Source organism: Passer domesticus, chromosome 3 (genome assembly GCF_036417665.1).
Source record: "Passer domesticus isolate bPasDom1 chromosome 3, bPasDom1.hap1, whole genome shotgun sequence".
Taxonomy (NCBI): Eukaryota; Metazoa; Chordata; class Aves; order Passeriformes; family Passeridae; genus Passer; species Passer domesticus.
Genome location: NC_087476.1, coordinates 119,516,037 through 119,539,593, shown reverse-complemented (window position 1 = coordinate 119,539,593; position 23,557 = coordinate 119,516,037). Strand labels below are relative to the sequence as shown.

General features: G+C 43.7%; 1 protein-coding gene and 1 long non-coding RNA gene across 3 annotated transcripts in view; one reads left to right on the top strand and one right to left on the bottom strand.

Moving 5' to 3' along the window:
- The window catches only part of EFEMP1 (EGF containing fibulin extracellular matrix protein 1), a 45,154-nt gene extending 37,088 nt beyond the window's left edge, over positions 1–8,066 (top strand). For both annotated transcript variants that reach the window (XM_064415577.1, XM_064415579.1), the window contains exons 7-11: positions 1,569–1,688; positions 3,089–3,208; positions 4,628–4,751; positions 4,871–5,066; positions 6,856–8,066. In XM_064415577.1, coding sequence (XP_064271647.1) covers positions 1,569–1,688; positions 3,089–3,208; positions 4,628–4,751; positions 4,871–5,066; positions 6,856–7,014 — 719 coding nt within the window. In that variant the 3' untranslated portion in view covers positions 7,015–8,066. The remainder of the gene's footprint in view (positions 1–1,568; positions 1,689–3,088; positions 3,209–4,627; positions 4,752–4,870; positions 5,067–6,855) is intronic.
- LOC135297734 (uncharacterized) overlaps positions 1–23,529 on the bottom strand; it is a 130,973-nt gene extending 107,444 nt beyond the window's left edge. The window contains exon 1 of the long non-coding RNA XR_010359650.1: positions 23,250–23,529. This is a non-coding gene — a long non-coding RNA (uncharacterized LOC135297734). The remainder of the gene's footprint in view (positions 1–23,249) is intronic.
- Between the last annotated feature and the right edge of the window lie 28 nt (positions 23,530–23,557).

Genomic DNA, 23,557 nt, shown 5'->3' with positions numbered 1-23,557 from the left:
TGGCTATGAAATCAAGAGACTGGTGCTGGAGATGGTCAGCTCTTTATAGATGTAATTTGTGTATATAACATCTATATTATAGACATAGGAAAATCAGGCTGTGTTTTCCAGCTTCCACCACCCCTTCCAAGCACTGCCAGCCCTCATCAAGCACCCTGGCACACTGCACAGCTCTGCACTGAGACAGGAATCGCTTGGTTCTCACCAAATCATAGGATTTTAAAAACTGCCCATGGACACAACAGAACCACGTGACAAAAGTCACTGGCTTGTCCCTTTCCGTGGCTCAAATGGAAGGTGGATTCTTTCAGCACTTCTCCAAACACCCCTTTCCTGCCTTTCCAGCCTCACCAGGCACTTTTCTACCAGGTAAAGGGGAGGAAAGCTTAAGGAGAAGATTTATGAATGGATGCTGCTGCATCAAGACAAACTCTCCCATCTGCCACAGCAGCACTTGACAGCTGTAGCTATTACATTTGTGTCATGACTTCTGCCTCTATTGAAAATGGGTCAATATTTCTTGGAAAATGAACAGAACTGGGGCTTTGGCCACCGAATTTACTCCTCCTGGTAGTATTGGAGGAGGAATGATGTACATCCTTTGCACAGTTGCCAGAAATGAACTCAGAGGGAAAAAAAGACTTTGTGATGAGTTTTCCCTGTTATCATTCATTTTCAGGACTAGGAGGTTGATTATGCAGAGAATTCATATCCTCTTCATTGGTTTCATTTTTCTGAGTGCCTCATCTCTGTCAGTTTTTAGGTGTATCTGTAAATTTACAATGTTGTTGACATTTATAAGCCATGAACTCAAAGGTTTTTCTCCAAGCACAGCTCTCTGCTCATGGAAATATCTGATAAACACAAATATGAATTGAAAACATGCAGTATGGAACTACAAGGGCAAACACTAAAATCCACAGACTGACAGGAGCAGCAGTTAATCAACAGTCTGTGCCAAACAAGGGCTATAGATTCCAGAGGTGATTAGACTTATATAAACTTCCCATTAAAAATTGCTTCTCTTCTCATACCAGTGTCCTCAAAATGTTCTTGGGATGGGCAACACCATGGAAATTGCAGCACAGAAAAATACCTTCCCCCAATATGGTCTAGGCCTTAGAGCTCTGCAGAACTCTACTGGCCTCAAAGGCTCATGTTATAATTGCAATGGAATTTAAAAGAACAAATTTTCAGAGTAATAAATAGCTCAAATAAATCTTAACCACTGCATGCTGAGAGGTCTTATCAGTATGTGTTCCTTATATCAATTATTTATAGAGACTTGGCATTTCATACCTGAAAAAAAGGCGCTGGAATGTGGAGCTTAATAGCCACATTAAACATTTTTGGGAGAATTCATCACACATTAGAATAACTCTCATTCCTGGAAAAATACTGGTTTTTACACGGAATGTAAAGCACAGACCTAACATTGCTCCAGTGTCTGCTGATCTACATTGATAGAGCCAACTGAGCTTCTGCTGAGCAACAGGCCCAGCCTAAGGTTTAATCCACCAAGCCTAATTACCACCTGCACAAGAAAAACATCTCATTTTTCCTTTCAGACATAAATGAATGTGATGCCAACAACCCATGTGCACAGCAGTGCTACAATATCCTGGGTTCTTTCATTTGCCAGTGTAATCCAGGCTTTGAGCTAAGCAGTGACAGAATCAACTGTGAAGGTGAGACTTTTTATTTGTCTTGAAAAACCAATTTTTTTTTTTGTTTGCCCTGAAGTCTTTCTGTGAACTAAGGGACAGAATAAAAGTGGAGACACACTGTGGGTAGAGTTTGTAGCCAAAACCCTTAATATATTTATTTTTTGTTGTACAAAGAAGCCTAATTCATACCTGAGTAGCTGCAGCTGCTTTCAGGTACAGGTAGGAATGGGTCTCTCTATAGCAAGTGCAAAACAAGACAGATTGCTGCACTTCAGATCCCAAGTGGGAAGAAAGAGGTTTCTGAACCCTGATTGCACAAACTCCCTGGAATTGTGGGTGGTCTAATGCTGATGATCACTAAATGAATTGGAAAGGAATGCACACCAAAAACAAGGGCAATTCTGTGTGTTGTTAGGCTCCTCTGAAAACAAAACCTCCAATTCCCGATTTTAAGGAGAGCACCAGTGTGCTTTTGAGGTGCTTTGCAGCCTGTGTACACAAACAGCATGCCTCCTGTACCATTATACAATCAACACTTTATTTCCTCTGCCAGAGGCTCCACAGGGGTGCCCTAATCTCCTTTTGGACACATGATGACCTCACCCTTAGAGCCCTCATCCTTTCTACCAGCCTTGAAGGCAGAGAGGTCCCTGCTTCAGCGCTGCCCTCCCCAGTGAGCTGGAGGAGCTGTTACAGATGCTCCCTGTGCTAAGCCAAGCTGCTTAACCTAATCCTGTTTGAACAGAACAGGGAACAGCAAGCATGCAGCCTCTGAGGACATCCCTGAGCCCAGCCCAAGAGCTGGGCTCAGCTCAGAGGTAGGAGGAGGGAGGTCTGTGCTTTCCAAGCCAACCCCTCCTCTTGATGGGTTGAAATTCATTTCCTGTTGATGGCATACACTGCTCAGTTCTGTTTCACACCAGGCTTCCCTCACGAGGGACTGATGGATACACAAGGATAAAGAAGCAGGAGAATGGTATCCACTGATTATTATTAGAAGGGGAAAAAAAAAAAAAATCTTTCCCTCTTTCCCAGAGAGCTACTCCATGAGCGTAGGGCACAAGTACAAAGGCAACATTTTTGCCTTACTAACTAATCTCACAGCTGTGGGTTTTTTCCTCAAAGTCATCACATTTTGGAATACTGCAAGTATACACAATTTCAAGAGTTATTTTCCCAAACCTGTTCTGAAGTCTAATTTAGCTTCTGCTTCCTCAAATCCAAACTCCTCCTTTTGGAGGATTACTAACAAAATCCCAGCAGAGCTCACCCTTCCATTCTCAAGGTTAAGCAGCACTTCTCAGGTCTTGGATAGTTCTTTTTACATTTCTTTTTCCCCCAAGCATTTAGCTATTATATTGAGTTCTGTAACAAGGTACATTTTAAAAGCCAATAACACAAAGCTCTTTTGCTCTCTGCAGACACTGATGAATGCAGAACCTCAAGTTACCTATGTCAGTACCAGTGTGTGAACGAGCCAGGGAAGTTCTCCTGCGTGTGCCCTGAAGGATACCAGGTAGTAGGAGGCAGGACATGCCAAGGTGAGTGCCCTCCCCTTGGCAGGCTCAGCCCTGCTGCATTTACACCACTTCAGGCTAAGGGTGATTGCTAGCTAATGGTTGTATTGCATGACAGGATTACTGTGCTGATAGCAGAAGATATGTTAATAAAGCACTTGATGATTCATTAAATGTCTTCTAATCTCATTTGAATCCTTCAGCTCAAACTCCAAGTCCTTTGGATTCCTAGGACAAAATTTCAGTTTTTGCAGCCCTCAGGTAAAACTTGCATTGGATGTCAAGGTAGTGACTTTAAATTTGAGATCAACGTCCCTGAATAAATCCAGGTCATTTTTTACAGACATGAAACATGGCTTTATATCGTGTTTCTTTTCAGAGAGATTCCTAAATCCTGTCACAGTAAAAATTAAAGATATGTTTCTTCTGATAAAGGAGAAAAAAATGCAAGCCTTCAGCAGCTTAGATAATTCATGTGTAGAAAAATAAATGTTCTGGCCAGGTGCCATCAAATGCCAGAATTTTCAAGTTTGTGGTTTTTTCTCAGTGGTGCTAAAAGTCTCTGCATCTTATTAGATAATATTGGAGAACAATATATTAAGTGCAAGAGCTATTGCTTCTGTAAAGCAGAAGTGGATTGAACAGAACATGTTTTTAGAAATAAAGAGGTGTGATAATTTGGGCCAGAAAGCAGGAGAAAATAACTCTTGTTTAGCAGTATTTTGTCTTACAAAATCCTGATTAACTTCTTTCCCTTTTGAAGAACTGCAGCTGACACTGAGCATTGCAGAATGGTTGATTTAAGCATCTAAAAACCTGTTTGTGCCTTCCAAGAGATTACATTTGGATAAAGCCTTTCTGTGCCTGTATGAAATTCAGGAGACCATGTGGGTACACAGTGGGGCTCTGGCACTGACAGGAAATAGAGCATTAATACAGTGCAAGGCTCACAGTCTCCACCTCCCTTCAGGGTTCTTTTCTCAGGCAAAAGAAGCTCTACTTTGAACAATAAATGAGTTTTCACTATTCCTTCTAAAGCTCTTTTGGTGAAAATGTAGCCATTAATGAAGCACAAGTTGTAACAACTGAGAAGCTGCAAAAGGCAGGTAATCACAATTCTTCCTTGAGACCTTTTTCCTCTGTCTCCAGGACACCTTCGGCTGTAAAATCATTCTTTGCTAATTATAAACTTGACAGCACTTCCACAGTTGCATTATATATGATTAATGTGCATCTCCACTCAGCTAAAAACATTCAGTCTCGCTCAACACCCAATAAGCAAGTTTATTCCACTTCTGCACAGAGAAACCCTTTATAGCCGGGTCCCAGAAAACAAGGCAAGGAAACCTGATGGGTTTCAACAGACAAGCAGGTTTTTTGTAGTACCTTTGTAGCAACCCTGTTTCCATCTGCTTTGACACAGTCTTTTCTCCTTTCTCCTAGATATAAATGAGTGTGAGACCACTAATGAATGCAGAGAGGACGAAATCTGCTGGAATTACCACGGAGGGTTCCGTTGCTACCCCAGAAATCCTTGCCAAGAGCCCTACGTCCTTACCTCGGAGAAGTAAGGGAAAAATTAAATCTTGTGTTTTAGGCTCATCCTGAAGAGGGGGCACGATGGAATGAGGCAGAACACTGTATTTAATGCCTTTCCCTGTGCTCCTCCCCCTGTCTGTGTGGCAGCCGCTGCGTGTGCCCGGTGTCCAACGCCATTTGCCGGGAGCTGCCCTACTCGGTGGTGTACAAGTACATGAGCATCCGCTCCGACCGCACCGTGCCCTCCGACATCTTCCAGATCCAGGCCACCACCATCTACCCCAATACCATCAACACCTTCAGGATCAAGTCTGGCAATGAGAACGGGGAGTTCTACCTGAGGGTGAGTACTGGGGGCACTCAGACCCTGCCTCCACACCAACCCCAAAGGTCCCCATCAGGCTTCCAAAGCACCCCAAAGTTCAGCAGCTTTTTGGTGTTTCCTTACCAAGTTTCTCCATTTCCAGTTTTTAACAAACCTTTTACTGTCCTACCTGAAAACCCTAAACTGTGACTCCAACTGTTTCTTTCAACTCAGGAATATTTAGCAATCCTGGGACACCTATGTCAGATTCACACAAAATACCTCTCTGTACCAACACCTCAGATAAATCTATTTAGGACACAATTATATAAAGATTCCTTGTACAATTACATTAGTTACATTTCTCATTTTGCAAAAGAAGAAATCAATAACAGCATTCCAGAAACCATTGCCCCATCCCAAGCTAAGCTCAGGCCAACTTAGAGTTGTGCTGAGACATAACTAAACCTTTATTTCCCTTAGGAAAAACCAAGGAAGTTCAAAATATTTGGGATAGCAGTATTTCCTGTTAGTGGGACACCTTCAAGTAGATACACATGAATGGGAGTGTCTAGAACATCTGCTTTTTAAGGGTTGTTTTGGGAAGAAATCTCATTTTCTTGAACCCCTATAATATTTACAAATTCCTGGGAAATCCTTCCTTCATATGTGGCTTTACACTCAGTAAAACAGATTCAGCACAAAAATCTTCTATCAGAAATACAGTAATTAGGAGATTTTAATGTTTCATTATTTTCCTTCAAATCAGGACATTATGGGCTTTTGATAGCACAACAAGTGTTACCAAGCTGTGGTATTGCCATTTACACCATGTTTACCCAAGGTGGGAACAGGGAACTGCTCATCCATATATCATTTGTTGTGACATAACAAATCCAGGGGAAAACACTGGATTGCAGGTTACACATCAAAACCCCCTAACTATCCCCAAAATACAAACATCTGTTTGCTGAAAAGCAAGATCACTGCAGGTCCTACTTGGGTTAGACCTCAGCATGGCCCTCAGACTGACCCTTGGAGTAACAATTCCCACCTCTTGTTGCCACCCACCAAGAAATCACAGGCCTTGAATGAGGAAGCACATGTTTATTCCTGCCAGGGGACTGTGATAAACAAAAGCTTACTTGGAAGTTATTCCTACTGTTGTAGTAAAATGCTGAGCTGGATGCAGCAGATGGATTGGATTCATCTGTGCACCCAACTGACATGACATGGGGAGAAAATATTTGTATTTGACAAATACAAAAATATTTGACACGGGCAAAAGGAGAAATGGAGTTGACCCTTATATGAGCATCTGGAAAAGGCAAAGCTGTTTGACAAATCATCAGCATAACCCCAGATTGGGAAAAGAGCTTTGAAGCAAAACAAGATGGGGATGGCAATAGGCACACACCACTAACAAAAATCCCCAGCATTTACAAGGACAGCACAACTTCTGGAGTATGAGCCACAAGACAGACTTCTGAATTTCCTTCCACTGAACAAACTACCTCACTGTTAAAGACATTAGGGCTCTTGTTTTACTTGTTCTCTATTTTAAAATCTGGTAGATGGGGTTAAAACAAAGACCATCTTGGGCTAGATTACCACTTCCCACATCCTCTGGGGGAGTCAGCCTAATCAGGAACAGATCCTGCAGCACAGTTTATTCCTGTGGGCCTCACTCAGGTGGAGCTCTCCCCGCAGCACAGCCAGGTGTGAGATTAGCCATGGCCCTGTGGAAGTGTTGGAGCAGTGCCACAGCAGCAGGGATGCTGCTGGAGCTGCGCTGAGCTGGGCTCTGCTGTTGTGGTTGTTGTTGCAGCAAACCAGCGCGGTGAGCGCCATGCTGGTGCTGGTGAAGTCGCTGTCGGGCCCCCGGGAGCACATCGTGGACCTGGAGATGCTGACGGTGAACAGCCTGAACTACCGCACGAGCTCGGTGCTCAGGTTAACCATCATCGTGGGGCCCTACGCCTTCTAGGGCTGGCACCGCAGCAGCAGCCAAAGGATAGCACCGGAAAGGAAGCACGCACTATTTTTATTTATAGATTTTGCTCTCTTTTTTAAAAGAATTTGTTTAGTAAGTTGATCGCTCTTATTCACACGTTACACCTGTAATTCCAAATTAGTAGATGTGTTCCATAGTATAACATGGGCATTGTCACTTTCTGTATAAAGATTTAAATCTTTTTTTTATTACCTTCCTTGGACTAGATACATACTATGCTTTTATATGAGAACTGTATGTTCATACTATCCTGTAAAGCTTCACACACCCTTCCTAGCCAAATAGGTCATGCAATTTTAAAGTGATCTTCTGTTTTGTTTTTATTTTAAATTCTAATGCAGCTACACTGAATCTCAAAAAAGAAAAAAATTATGTAGTATGAATGATACACAAAGTAACGGTTATCTGATAAGCTAAAATATATTTCTCATTTTTAACTACTTTGTAACAAAAGGTAACAGTAAATAAAAAAATCTATTTCTGTAGACATTTATGTGCTATCACAGTTGGTTTTTCTAATCTAGGTTGGAGGTAAAGTGACATTGTGAGAAATGCTTTGCATCAGGTTTTTGTATGCAGATTGTGTTAACCATACCATGGAATAACATTATGCTCTCTCCAAGAAAAATAGACCATAGGAAGAAAACATCTCCAACAAAGAAAGAAATTCCAAATGGGAAATCACCAGGCAGGGCACAAATGTCCATGAGAACACTGTTGGTAGTTACTGCTCAGAGGGAGGCAGCATTTTCAGACTGAAGTTAACATACTATTTTCCAGAAATATTATGTTGTATACTAAGAATTGAGTGCATTTTCTTATTAAGTTATATCACTTTCAGGCACTCGGTCCTGTTCTTGCTCTTACAACTCAGATGTATCATGTACAGTGTTCATAAAATTTATTTCTAATTCAAGAACTAATAGCATCTTTTGTAATATGTAAAATCTTATTTCTTGTTTAAAACGTAGTAGCTAATCCTTTGATGTACAAAATTTTTAATAAAGATCTCTTACCATATTGTATTTGGTCTCTTCTGAGGAAGTTTGTTACTACTGCTGTTATTGTCACGTACTGTGGGAGCTGGCAAAGCCGTGTTGAGGTCTGAACAGTCAGAGGGATCCAGATCTCAGCCTGTACAGGATGAGTTCTTGGAAGACTCACAACATAATTCCTTTATAGAAGAACAAGCCTGCTGCCTACTAAGATTTAGTTTTACTGACGATAAAAGTTCACTCCAGAACAAAACTTAGAGCAGGCCACAACCACTGTGGTTGAGGGCAACACATCCCCCTGCCCAGGCAGACTGCAGAGCAGGACCCCATTATCCAATGATCATTCCTTCAGGAACTCATTTGTGGCTTTAAACAAGCACTTCATCTGCCAAAAGGCTCAAAGCACGTGGCTGCAGCACAGGCCAGGAATTGGTGCTGGTGCTGGGTCACGTTCCTTTGCCTGGGGCCCGAAGCAGTGGGGTGAGACCCCCGGCACTCCTCACCCTCCCAGCAGGGAGGGGCTCACCAGGACAAATCCAGTTGCTCTGTAGTGGGATTGAACTGGGGTGTGCCACGGTGAAAAGTCTCTGCTACAGAGTTTGGCTTGTAGGATGCTCCTTCCTCCCCACTCATGGCTACAAATCCACTCGGTCTGAAAGGCAGCTCCTCATTCCACACAAGCACTGAGCAAGATGCCTCCATGCAATTCCCGTGGCAAACGGCACATGCTCACCTCTACACATCCTTTAATTAACTTTGTCTCTCCTCACGAGCTGTGCTGCCCCTCAGGCACTCCCCTCCACCCCCAACATCAGCACTGTTCTTTTACACCAACTTTTAACTTCCAAATCATGATTCAGCATTTCCCACACTCCAAGAAAATCAGTTTTGATGCTTTTATGGGCAATGCTCTCTTGAGAGGTGCCAAGAAGAGGCTCATGTGGCTTTGCCTCCATAAGACCCCGGACTTGAAGGGCACCAGTCTGGTCCCTGGAGCAAATTAAGGAATCACAAATCATCCCTGAAGTCTCCAAGCTGCCAAACTCTGCCCCAAGTTCACTCTACTAGTTTTTATATCAGTTTCACCAACAACCCTTTTAAGCCGTCCTTTTAAAACTCTGCTCATCTGACAGTAACTGAAAATTGACCATTTTATATAAAAATATTTACACACTTCTCAAAGGGCAGAAGCAGCAGAGGCAGCTGCACCTCACACACGTGCCCAGGTCATCCTCAGCCTGTACAGTCCTGCACACCTCACTGTGCAGGACACTGGGCTCAATCCCTTTTACACACAACTGTTCCCTGTCTGTCTGCAATACCCAAGTGTCCAGCAGACCACTGAGATCCCAAAGAGGTTGTCACACAGCTCAGGAGGGCAGATCCAGCCATGTGCCACTGCTCTGCAGGCTGGCTGAGCCTGAAGGAGCTCACAGGGTGTGGGCAGCGCTTCCATGAGAGCCAGGAGCTGGAATAACAACAGCCCCTCCAAAGCAAAACAGGAGCTGAGCTGAGCAGAAACTGGCAGGGGGTGGCTGGTTTTGTTTTGGGTAGGGGTGGGGTACATGACTGAGCATGAAAGGAGCCCACAGAATGAGAAGATGGTTCAGAGCCTGAACAAGGAGAGCTTTTGTACACCAAAAAACCTGCATGTTTTTAGGAGGGAAACCTACAGGTTCTCTGGTTCTCCAGGCAAGCAGAGCTTCACCTGCTCCCTACAAATTGTACACAAGTGCAGCAAACATGCAACAAGAGTTTGAAGAGCTACTTGGATTATAAGGGACACTAAAATCCCAAGAAATTACATGAGAGCAGAGTGTTTGCTCAGCCTTCTCTGTGTCCCACTGCCATGACCATTACCAAGAGCACACTCCGGGAAGGATTCTCATATAAATCTGTCAATGTTGGAGAAGAATCTAAATCAAGATCACATGCAAAGTTTAGTATCTTCTCAGAAACAGAAAACAGGGAGAAAAGAGAGGGGAAAAATGGGACTGAGTAAACAGAACTTAAGGAAATCAAAATGCAAGTTCATTCACTTCCCCAGGACCACCTGAACACAGTGCAGTGGGATTATTTTGCTTGGAAGGCTCACAAATGCAAGTTTGTTGTTGAATCCCGTTTCCATGGCTGCAAAGAGTTGCTTGTGTTTTGAGTGATCATCCGTGTTTCTAACTTTATAAGTCTCCTAATAAAATATAGAACAGCTGCTGCCCCAGTCAGCTGTTGAGCATATGGAGCCCACCAGGGACAAAGCCCACTGTTAACACAGAGAATTATTTTTAACGCCCTCACATATCTAAACCTCCCCATCATCTCAGCAAAATGGCACAATTCCACACTTCCCAGCTGGGGGAACACCTGCGTCATGCAAAACTGAACTGGGCTGCATCTGCTACAAAACCCAATTTCATTTCATCTGGCCAGCAGAAAAAAGTGATCAGCCTCAGTGAACAGGGCAAAAAGTTAACTGTGTTCTATATCTGGGGAAAAGCAGATGTCTAGTTAAGATGTTTATACAGCAAACATTTCTGTATATATTAGGAGGAAAGAGAGCTGTTTAATAAAACAGGGTTGGGTTAGAGTTGCCAAAGCAAATTTGAAGGGCAGTACAACAGCTTTTGTAATTTTTGCATGGGAAAAGATATTGAAATCCTGTTTTATATTGATATTGATTATGTGCATTGAACAAGTAATTTTTTAAAGTCACCTCAAAATTAACTCCTTAAAGCCTCACACTTACTGTGTGTAAATGTTCAGCAGAAAAAACTGCAAATATCCTGTCACAGAAATACAAGGTAGCATTGAAGACACCCCTTATTTGTTCTCTGCTATCTCAGCAATCACCTTGATACTGGCTGAGGGACCAAGACACACAGCAATGCTTCCTGCAGACCAAATACCAGAATCAGGTGAGCTCCAGGTTTTGTTTGCAAACACCTTCACTCTGTCAGTCACATGCTTTCTCAGGGGATAAATTATTTTGCTTTCTCATCCAGAATTGGTCCCAGAAGCAACATCAGCACTCTGCATCCCTGCTCCTTCACAGAAATGCATCTGAATAATTAATATTTTTAATGTTAATAATATTTTTGTAATTTTTACCTAATTACAAAGTACATTTATATTCAAACAGGATAAACATTCAAAAGGTGCAGCTCTCAGCTAAGCACTCCAGCAGCCCCTGCCCTGCAAACACACTCTGCTGTAATAAAACATTCTTTTTTTTCTCTCCCCCCAACCCCAAAGACACCCACTGAAGCTTCTGCAAGTCCACAAAAACTCCCAAAGCAAAGACATGGCCCAGCCCCATCCATACACCTGAACAAGCACACAGAAAGGCTTTCAAATGGAGCAGCCTGCCAGCTGGGTTGACAAAAGCAACACATTTATGCTGTTCAACTCTGAAACCACAGCCATGGAAGTTACACAGGCACCTCAAGGTTTAAATGCTGCCAGTGCCACTCCAGAAACATCTGAACCTGTGACCACCTCCTCTGGAGGGTCACATTTTCTTCTTGCACTGCAGTGTTTCTGGAGTATCTCTGTGCAACATACAGGAATGTTTCCTATACAGAATATATACAACAAACACCCAAGTGGGAAGTCAAAAGAGCAAAATTCCTGCAGGCGGCATGGAAACTAGGAAAACAAACAAATTTTGGAAGCTCAGAGCAAGGGCTGCAGAGGGGAAGCCAACATACCAAAACAGCAGGGTAAAAGGCATTATTAAAATCAATAAGTCATTCTCTGAGAAGCTGAGGCTGTACATGAACACGGCAAATGGAAATGTTCCTGAGCTCTGGAAGGTCAGGGGTGAAAACAAACACGGCAGGCCAAAGGAGCAGCTTGCAAACGCCTGCACTGGCAAAGCAAAACTCTCCCAATCCCAGCAAAAGCAACATCCCAGGAGGTTGATGGGGCCAAGGGGGGACCCACACATCAGGGAGACAAGCAAAAAACAGTAATGCCACGGCAAAAAAAATGAAGTGAAACTTTCTGTTGCATGCATGGAGGAGGAATTTGGCACAACAGCACAGTGCCAGAGCTGCTCTTACAGGCAACATATCAAAGGACCTGCCCCAGGACTAAGAAGTGGATAAAAGTAGGGGAACAGAACATTTTGCTAATGATATCCAGTTGTTCAGGTAAAGATGAGCATCCTCAGGAAAACAGAGCCCTTACAGTGCTCTGAATATTGAGCAGGAAATGCCAAATAAAACCAAAGGGGATAAATGCAAAGTGATGCACATGCAGGAATTTATCCCAGCTTTATTTGAACAGCAAAGGCCTGTGCACTGACCACCACCTCCCAGGAGAGCATCAGGGTTATGGCAGACCATGCAAAGAGGAAACCACAACTCCACAAAGCTAATCCAGCATCAGGAGTAACTGGGGATCAGAGCAGGGAACGAAGCTGAACCTTTGCACACTTGTGCAAATGCACCACAGCATAAACACAGCTTGGAGCGTGGGTCCTGTCCCCTCTTACAGCAGGATGTTAAAGCCCAGAGCAGGCTGAGACTTAACTGCACACATCCACAGCAAAGCCTCCCAAGAGCCATTAAATACGTGGCTGTGCTGGACAGGAGCTGCTCCCCTGGCACCCGCAGGCACAGGGGAAGCATTTCCAGTTTGCCATCGGCAGCTCCGGAGCTGTTGCATGCCCTTGCCAGCAGCTCTGCCGTCAGCACCAGCTCTTATGATGCCAAATGCCCAAAACTAGGAAATGCCACCAAAGGAAGAAGGGAACAGCCTGCACAGAGCATGTTGGTGCTGCCTCCATGGCCTGCATTAGTGAGGTTTTTGTGTAGCTGCTGCCAGCACAGGGTTCAGTGCCCAAATATCACACCCAGCTCAGCAGTGGCCACAACTGCATCAAAGCCAACCCAGCCAGCAGCAAATGTTTGCAAAAATAAAAAAAGGCACCTTCAAGGGAGAAAAATTTCACTTCTGCCCAGTTTAAATGCACTGCCTGGGGGAAGGCAGCAGGAACCAGAGCACTGCAGACAACAGTGTTTCCAGGAAAGCTGTTTCTGCACATGCTAAACAAGCATGAATTGATCCTTGGTGTGATTAAAACAGATTTGCATTTGCTGCTTTCTCTCCCCAAAATAAACCTGGTTTCAGACAATTTTGCAACTCAGTATCAGTCCAGAGACTGCACCCCAATATTCAGTAGGACTGTTTTGTTTCAGGAGAGCTCTACAAGTTGGCAGAGGGAGGTAGGCAGAGGAACATGAACCAACATGCCAAGAACTCTCTGCAAGGCCTGTGATTCTGTACTAAAAACCAAATCACAAGGATCAAAATAGTAACATGAAACTTTAATGGGGCCAGGAGATTTCTGCCTCTGCTCTGGTATGCTGAGGAGGAAAGATTTGAATTGTACAGTGAACATGTCCCGTAAAGCACTGACATTCCATGGACAATCAACCACACCAGGCTGAAAGCTGCTCAGTTCTAACACAAGGAAACATTTTGCAAGAATATGTTTCCTTACTTGTTTTAAAATTTTTTACCTGCATTCTCTGGGGTGACAGAACAGGCCACAGTGCCATTCCTATGAAGCTTCACTTTGTGCTTTGCACAAAGGCTGTTTGCATATGAGTGTAAAGAAAAGCTGGAGAGGCACCACACTCACAGCAATCAAAGATGCAGATGAAGCTCTCCTGAAGGATTACTCACATACCTGCTACAGGTGTAGGATACAGAAAGAAATGAAGATCCACTCAGGACCAGCATCCCACCCAAATCCACCTGCCTGCAATGGAAGGTAATGGAAACACATCTCTAAGCTGGCAGCTTGTTGGCACAAAAGAAAGCACATAAGTCACTATTCATCTTGTCATAATTTGATGCTTGTACCTAGGCCAAAATCCCTAAACCAGGCTATTTGCAAATGTTAAGTTCAGTAGCTTGGTATGTTTCTCTTCCCCAGACTGGGATAAACATTAACCAGCTCAGCAAAAAAAAAATAAAACACACTCATAAAATTTCCAGATTCTGGTTTTTAGCCTCTATTACTGAATTTACAAGATTATTTTGAATTTGAGCACTGAGTGTTCAAGCACATTTTGGAGAAGGGAGGAACACCCCCAGCCCTTCTTTACTGTGTCTTTTCAATGGGCTTTGGGCAGCATCACAACACATCCTCCACCACAGCACATTCTTATTTGAATTTAACCCTTTCACTGCTGTTGTACTGCTGTAGGGATATCTTTTAGCTCTGCACAGCAGAATATTTCTTTGCCCCTGGGATCACCCAGATTTGCACACACTCAGACACTTGGGAGCAAGGCTTTTGGTCTGCTTGCTCCTGGCCACCATCACCCAAAATGAAAATACTGTGCTTCAGGCAGGGGAAAATACTTTCTAGAAATTTAGAATGATCACCCTGGCCTTGAAGATTAGACAGTGCTTTCGAGCAGTAGAAGGTATTTTGTGATGAGGGGGTGCTGCCTCACACCACAGGCCCCAAACCCCCTCTGACCAGCTATTTAACCTGGGCTATTTCAACAGCTGTCCTGGGCAGAAGCTCTCCGAGGTTGCCTGGAGTCCCCAAAAGGACGTAAAATATTTGTAGTAATTCCCCGAACAAACCCAAGAGGCTTCCTCGAAGCAGAGCCCTCAGCTCTGTTGACTCGAGTTTTTAAAAGGTAATATAAATTCCACTTACGCTGGTTTGTTTTGATGTTGAAAATTGGTCTCCATAGACATGGTTGAAATCATGCCCTGCAGCGCCGAGGCTGGAGCCAACAACCACAGAGCCCTTCGCCAGTGCAGAGCTCAGGAGGCTCCAGAGGTGTAAATGCCATCCCACCCAGCACAGCAGCACCAGGAGGGGACAGGGACAGGCTGCCCCATCCCACAGGGAAAGCCCACAGCTGGGAGAAGTCTGTGGGGTTCCCCCCACATCACCTTCGACTCATTGCTCACACTTCTCCTTCACCAGGCACTTAAAAAGCACAGAGGAAGCCTAAAATATTAATTTTTGTTAATTTTTAAAGCCTCATTGCTCTGTAGGAGCTCCCTCAAAGGCTGACATGCAGCAAGGACCACAGCGGTGTTTGCCAAGCAGAAACAGCAATAAAAAGAAATCAGGGTGAGACGAACAGGGGGAATATATGGAGAAATGACAAGTCGAGGTTTTTATATGGAAATTTATATCGAGGGTAACATTCCTGTCTAACACAAGCATTTTAATACTTCCGGATGCAAGCCCCAAGCCAAAATCCAGTGAGGTCTGATGTTACGATAGTGTTTAAGCTCAGGGATGCTGAACATTTTGCAAGAGCTACAGGTTTTCCCAGTGCCAAAAACCATGCAGAAGAACAACAAAAAAGCTTTTAATTCTGCCCCAGTGACCCCTCCACACTGTCCCAGCCCAGAGCAGAAACAAGTCCTGAGGCACCACACTGTCCAAGCAGATTTGAACACAGAGGTGCTGCAGAGCCTACCCACCCCATCCCCCAAAAAAGCAGGGAATGGCCTAGATTTGGGAAAGCATTATTTCCATTACACTGTTTTCTTCCTTTCTCTGAAGCAGCTCTGAGGCTGCTTCAGCCACCTCCTGCACCGCCCTGGGGTGGTTCTGCAGCGCTCCCCAGCACCACAAATCCCAGGCAGCAAGGAGGAATTCCCTGGAAAGCTGGCTCAGGCTGGGATAAGGCACAGGATGGCCTGGTTGAGGGGGATATCAGGCCGAGATCAAACCAGGAGACGCTGCCCAGGTCAGCAGTGCAGCGAGCGTGAGCCCACGAGCGATAAAGTGTTCAGAACAGCTTGTCCCAGAGCTGCTGCTCTGCGGCTGCCAAGGCCCATTTCTGCTTGGTTTATGCACCATGCCAATTCCTCCCCTATAAGATTAAGCTGCCTTGAGGCAATTTCAACTTACACATCTGATATTTGCAGCATTTGCTATGCTCTGCAGCTCAGGAGCCGGCACAGCCCCTGTGCTGCCACTTCCCCTTTTCACCTCACGTCACCCTTCGCAGAGGCACTTGTTCCATTTAAGGGCTCACACACCTTTTCTGTGATTTTCAGACATCAAGGGAATAACATTTCTCTGAAGAGCAGGACAGAACCATCAGTGCCATAGGGATCAACATTTCAGGGGCATCAACCTGACAGTAAAGAGTACAGGACCTGCTCACTTGGATATATCCATTATCCTGGAGAAGAGTTTCCCCCTCTTAAGGCTGTTCTGAGCTCATGAAATCCATTAATTAATCACAAATACTGAACCTAGAAACAAATAAATGCTGTTTGAAGCCTAAAAGCTTGGTTTCAAGACCATTCCGAGTGGTTCCAAGTTAAAAAGGCAGATACCCAATTAAAAATATTCAATAATCTTGAAAGTCTCCAAATTCCAAATTTGTTTATTTATCCAACTACACATGAATAATTTTAGTCTAGCACAGGCCTGTCTGGGTGCCAGATCATGTTTGCAAGTCTGCCCTGTGAAAGGCAAATGTACAGTTGAACTTGGATGCTATGCAAGTATCAGCCAGCTATTAGCAGTGATTGCTAAACAATTTTTCCAAAAATTAGATCAAACAAAGCTCAGTGCCTGTGGTTGTTGCTGGTTACCTCTGTGAGGAAAACAGTTACTAATACACAACTGGTTGGGCTCAAATGATAAATGTAATTAAAATGCTGCATTTATCTTGCTAGAACAGTAACTCTCCTTTATGGAGGTTTTATTTTCCAGCATTAAATCCAATTTCTGTACACACCAACAAGAGGCACAGACCTAAAGGTACACTTGTGTGCACAGGAACCACCATCATATTGATTCAGCTCACAAAACACCAGAAAATTTTGCAGATGCACCTCCAAAACCATTGGTTAAACCACTCAGATGAAACAGTTGTGTAACAGAGTTCTAAAGAAGACCATGGAAAAGCAGAAGAGGAAAGAAACTTCCTGAGGGTTTGGCATTATTACTATTAGTGATGGCTGAATTCATCTTGCCTCATTTCCAACGCAGTCAGATCTTAAATAAAACTTGAACACCATCTGTTTGCCACGATCCAGAGACAACAAGGGCTGGGGAGCAGGAATCATGATGATGGGAATAGTTATACACAGGTTTGGCCCACCAGATCCAGCCTGGGACCTGTGAGAAAGGCTCTACCTGGAACAAGGGAAAAAGTTTCCTCTAAATGCAAACCCATTTCTAACTGAATCAGCATTGGATGTGTGGAAAGAATATATTTACAAGGGAAAAGATTTTACAAGAAAATTTTGCAAATGTAATCAATTCCTGCATGGAAAGAGTCTCTGGAACAGCAGGGCAGAAAGCACTGGCTTTACAGCAACTGGGCAAGAATGGTTTGCAAAACCTCTGCACCTCAGTCTGTGCTATAATTATACAGCTCATTAGTTTAATCACTAACAACTCCAGACTCTTCATGCTGAAATCAAGAGTGTTGTTTCTCTGATCTGGGAAGCTCTCAGAAATCAATTTCTTTAAAGCTGAAATTTTTTAGAAGGTTGACAAAACTCAGAACATTAAAACTCTATACATTCAGGAACTAAAGTAAACCAACTAAATAAACATCCAAAAAAAGCACCAAGAAAAGCCCTAGAGCAAACTTAATTGTGATAACTGAGTTTAATGATGTTAAATGGCAAAGCTCATCATAAAAAAATTACAGCTGAAACTTCCCCCCAGTATTACTTAGGGCAGGTTTCACTCCACTTAACTCGGACAACAGGAACAGGATTCACAATTCATTTAGTCAAGGAAAACCTGTGGGGAGCAGGAGGGCTGAGGAAGCAAATCCATAATTAACTCCATTTGGAGGCCCAGTTATGATATGAGTGTGCACTAATCCTTCACTTTCCTTCCCTCAAATATTTGTGCTCCTAAATTTGTAGCCAAGATTTGCACATTTCCCTGAATGAGAAAAAATCTGTGCAAGGCTTTGCTCTGACATTTGCTTAGTGCTAAGCCCAGTCTGTCCCAGACACCCAAGTTGGCACACAGGGTGTGCCAGCAGCAGCACGGGCCAGGGGACACAGGCAGGCTCCTCAGGAATTCAGGGACTGCAGCACAGCCATGCCAAGCTCCAAGGGCCAGCCCAGGAGGTGCCGTGGGCAGGTTATGGCAGGGAAAGCCCCTTCAGAAGCATCCATTAACTCCCACTCAGTCAAAGGCAGGTGCTGAACAGCCCCAAATTGCCACCAAAGCACCCTCAGCAGCAGTGCACTGCAATCCTCAAAAGCACATTCCCTCCTGCATGTAACCAAGGCCACTGGTGCTCAGGGCCAGCCCTGGCCAGGGATCCCAATGCAGAAGCCAGCAAACCCCAAACCTTGCAGAGTCAGCCAAGAAATTGGGTTTTATTCCAGCTCAGCCACTCAGGGCCAGAAGCTCCCAAACCTCAGAGGCTTCAGATTCTTCCCAGGGCTAAAAAAATCAGCCCTGGCCTGAACATTTTGTGGCATGGCAAGTGAAAAGAGGATTTTCTTGGCATTGCCTTTTTTTTTTTTTGCACAGCCTCAGAGGTTGAGAGTTTGCTGGTGCCCATCAGCATCTTGCACTGTACCTCTGTTATAGCAGAAATTGCTGTGCAAGTCCAGCCATGTGCCACTGCTCTCAAAAGCATCAGGATCAGAAAGAAAATACAAGATTTACAGAGGAGAGATTTTTTTTCTGCCCATGGCAGGCACAGAATTACATCTGCTTGAGGATTTCACAAGTAGAAACTACTCAACAATTGGCTGGAATTGGAAAATAGGTGCAATACTAAAGGAAAAAAGTCACTGAGGGAAGATTCAGCAAAGAGCTCAGAGTTAATGATACCCTGGGTATTGCTGCCCTGGCTTTGTGTTTCTATTTGCCTGTACACAGAACCATTTTTAATATCCTGAAAAGACCAATAACAATTTAAAATCATTTATTAAAAGTGTTTTTTTCAGAACTGTGTTGGGACCTCTGAAGGCAGAGGGATAGAGTATCACATGTCCTGGGAATAATATGCTGGGAGTTGTTGATAAAGATGATTCCAGTGACACAGCTAAAGATCAGGGAGTATCATTGTGAAAGTCCTGCTTTCCTTCAGATGCTCTTTCCACCCACCACACAAACACTTACAAACAGCTTATAAAGATCAGGCTGGGGATGCTCTGAAGACAACACCTGAAACAAGATCAAGGCCAAACACACAGTATGAAGTTATGAGACAATAAAATAAATCAAAGCTTGCAGCTGAATCACTGAACTGTTACCAGCTGTGGAGCAAATACCTGTTACTGGGAGCAGCTGCTACTACCCTATAAAGATTTTACACGTTCTGCACATTTCAGACCCCAAACAGGGATGACTATAGTTTTAAAAGGCAGATTTCCCTATTAATGTAAACCATTACCACTCTTCTCCTACTTTTACTAACACTGGCATTTTTCAAGCCAGTTGCAACTTGTGCAGGTAACAGTGTGAATTAAACACCACACTGAATTCTTTACTAACTTTTCTTTCAACAAGGTAGCAACGTGTAAATATAGCTATAGTAAGTGCTGATGAGATTTATAACTGGGTCCTGACTATAAATCATATTTTTATCATCCCCAGAAACTTTTTATTGCTGTTTTCATCCTTCATTTTATATGTCATATCTCCTCTCATCAGGAGGACCTATATCAAGGTGTAGCTCTTACTTCACACCCCAAAAACTAATAGAGATTTTTTTCCCCAAGGAAAAAAAAATAATGCAAACATTTGGGGGTTTCCAAGGAGTCATTTTGAGGAAATAAGTATTTGCATTCATGGTAAAATTTCAAACCTCCATACAAAGAGCTTGACCCAGCCCTGGTGAAGCCAGTGACATTTGTCACAGCAAGAGGATGGAGCCAAACACACTGGAAATGGATCAAGGACATGGCATGGTTGACAAACTGCTTCATCATTGGCTCTTAATCTAAGCTTAGACCTCCTTTACGAGGCAAGTGGGTGAGAACAGCAAAAAAAAATCCATATCAATCACCACATCCACACAGTTCCCAACTCCTATTTATAGTTCTGCTTTGAAATTGAGGACAAAAATGCAAAGCACCATGCCAAAGGGGAACAGCCATGATCCACAGGGCTTGGAGCTGCAAGGCTGCTGCTTTATTTCAAGTGTGCTGTCCCCCACACTCTGCACTGCTGCAAGTTCAGACCTCATCAACATCCAACTTCTAACAAGATTTCAAAGGCTTTTCCCTGGAGTTTCTCAGAGAGCAAATAAACAGGATTCAGGGGCTGAGATGCTTTAAGGATGGACAAGTTGTGGTCAAACAAACCTCTCCTGTCTTTCTCCACTATCTGGACCTTTCTGCTTGGCACCTCCAGCAGCTTGGAGATTTCCAGAGCTTTGTTCTTTGTTAGAGAGGCTCTATGAATCACTGTTTTGGTTCTCTTACTTGAAAACACCTCTTTAAATTAACACACCAAGTTTTAAAAAAAAAGCCCAAGTAACTATTAAATAGCTATTTCAAAATGTCACACCCACAGGTAAGTAATCACAACTTTTCAGCTCGGGGTTTGAAGAGCTCCAAATTCACCTTTTTGGACTCATTTTGTGCCATCACCCAACACACACCACAGATCAATCACACTTTGCCCTTCAGGGAATTCAGGGCCTTGGGTCATTTCAGACCTTCTTGTAGTCCTTGGTATGTACCATAATTCCCATCATATGCATTGACTATTAGAGCTTTGGCTCTTCACAGCCAAAAAAGAGCTGCAGGGCCTCTCTGGGTGACACAGAGAAGAGCCCTGAGCAGTGCTGAGCCCTCAGATGGGATTTTTGGAGTGTTTTCTAGACAAAAAAATCACTTTAATTTGGGCACCCAAAAACTGACCTGACAGAGTGCAAGCACACATATCAGGAAGTTCTGTGCACTATACATGATGTTCACTTACATTTTTTACACTACAAATTAAAGTCATTTGTAGTGCTACAAGTGGTGCTAGTTCAGTTTAGAAAACAGGAATCTGAACATTACCCCACACACACAGAGTGCTCTTGCATTCAGCTTTGCTCAACTCCTTTGTTAAAGGTACAGCATTGAATGATCAGAGCTCACAGAAATGCCTGAAAAGGCTTAAAAATCGCACCTCCAGGTGCTCCTCTTTAATCCATGAATTTAGGGTCTCTTCATCCCTTCTCCACTCCCATTGCACACAAAAAGGGAAGAGCACTGTCCATAGCAAATCCTGTAAAATTTACTGTTTCTATAGATCGATCTCTACTTCAAATAAAAAAAAATCTTTTCTGTGCCAATCAGTCATCCATGCCAATTAAGGACTGACACGAAAACCAAGCCGTAGTTTTCTATTAGTCCATAAATACTCAGGGATCCTCGGAAGTTTCCAAGCGAGCCACGGAGGAGTTGCGTGGGCAGGAGCTGCTCCCTGCAGGCAGCACCAGGAACGAGCCCGAGCGGAGCCGGGAGCAGCGCAGCCGTGCCCAGCTCACCAGTGCCACCCTATGGCAGAGGGTTATTTTTAATAAAGACACATCAAATCATGCATTTTGGGGGTTTGCTCTGTCCAGGGAGCTTCCAACCAACGTGGGCATATTATTCTCAATTTCTGTACTACAGAAAAGCCAGAGCATGGTGAAGACCCCCCAAGAAAAGGGGAAATTAAAATGTGGTATTTCACATTGCCTTGATCACTTGTTATTCTGTAAAATGGCTAAAAAACCCAAAGTAACTCTCACTGTGCTTGTTCATCCCTCTGATTTCCTGGTGCAGCCAGTGTTCCAGGCCCATCTACTAATTTCTTCCCTCTGTCCAGTGCCAGGAGCAGCCCCCAGCACACACCTGACCCCAGCTCAACACCCACTGCCAAAGCATATTAACCACTCCAAATAAAGCACATTTACTTCAGAGACACACTGCAAATAAAAGAAACACTTGCAGAATCTCACATGCTACAACAAACAGGTCTATGTATTTAATAAGTAAATATATGCAAGCAGAACCTCCACATGGTACCTGTCCCACTGACCTGGAACATTCCTGGTTCCTGTGGAGGTGGTGAAAGAGAAAGCAGCTCAATAAAGAGGTATAAAATACAAAGGTAACACCTTTAAAAGGACAGAGTTTGTTAGAGGGAAGAGTTTTCCTTTCATTAGGTAGAAATATACATTAATACAAGCTTGCAGCACACATAGATAATTATTTCAGCACAACTCAGACTGAGCAAGGGAATTCAAGTGGTTGTGAGTGTCCAAGAACCCAAATCCACAGCTTCCAGAAAGCAGAGTACCTGGTCAAAGGCATTTAAAACTCCTGGAAGAAAGAACAACATGGAGTCTCTGTGTCTGAGTAATATGGAGGGGTTTCACTCAGGATATACAACCACTGCCCACTACCCTGCAGAACTGCCCTTGCCAGCCCACAGAACAGGTTTGAGTCAAATCCCCAGCACAGCTACAAGGTCCCTGCAGCTGAATAAAAGAAGTTTCCACTACAGCCCCTCAGTTTCAGAGCTGCTCCCACCCCTTGCATCTCCTGAGCCTGTTTGGACCTGCCAGAATTGCAATTGCCCAGGTCTGGGCTTTTCCTTCACGTGAACCACCTAGGAGCTGGCTATGGAGCCACATTACATCCCCTACACCAGCAGGAAGGCTTGGTTGAACCCAGTTTATTGATTTATAAGATACTTTAACTCTCAACTTAAGATAATAAATAGGACAAAAAAAGAGGTCCAGAAAAGACAAAAGAGTTGACTCCAGTAGTTCAAGTAAGGAGCTCATATTTTCTTTAGTGTTGTGCTTCTGTTGTCTCCTACCACAAGGAGGAAAAGAAAAAAGCAACCACTTTCTTGAAGTCCTTCATTAAGTTTAGGCTGCACAGCAATAACAATTAGGAATCAAATTACTTCTAAGTTTGCTGCTAAAAATTAAAAAAATATGATACTTTGAATATCTATACAGTGTGGGCATGACACACAGACTTTATATACACATGCACTTTGACTACTGACACATCCAAATAAATCTGGAAAATAAAAATTTGCTCTGACAGTTATTCAACCCTCTGTCTTACTTGCTCCTTATAGAGTGCAAAAATAAAATGCAAAAAACCCCAACACACCCAGTTCACTTTAGAAACCACAGCACTGGTTTGGGAAAGGGGATGTGCATTTTCAATTCTTTCTCACATGTTCAAGCAGTCCCATAACACAAACAGTTATAGAAATCTCCAACTTACTTGGCAAGACAGCACAGCTTAGAATGAGCACAGGCTTCAGCTTACTCACCTACACCTTCTGCTTGAACCCACCTTCCATTCCCAGGGAATGCTGCAATTTCACCCCTGCTCAGGGAGCAGAGCAGCACAGAACCCTCAGGAACCCGGGGGAGAAAGGAAGGGGGTCTGGTGCTGCCCTAAAATAGGATGAGATACAGGTGCCCCAACAAGGTCCAGGAGGCAGATGGGTAATTTGTTAAATGCAATCAGCCCCGCTTTTTATTTCACTCAAATCAAAGATTACACCCACCTGCCATGGCCATTGTGAT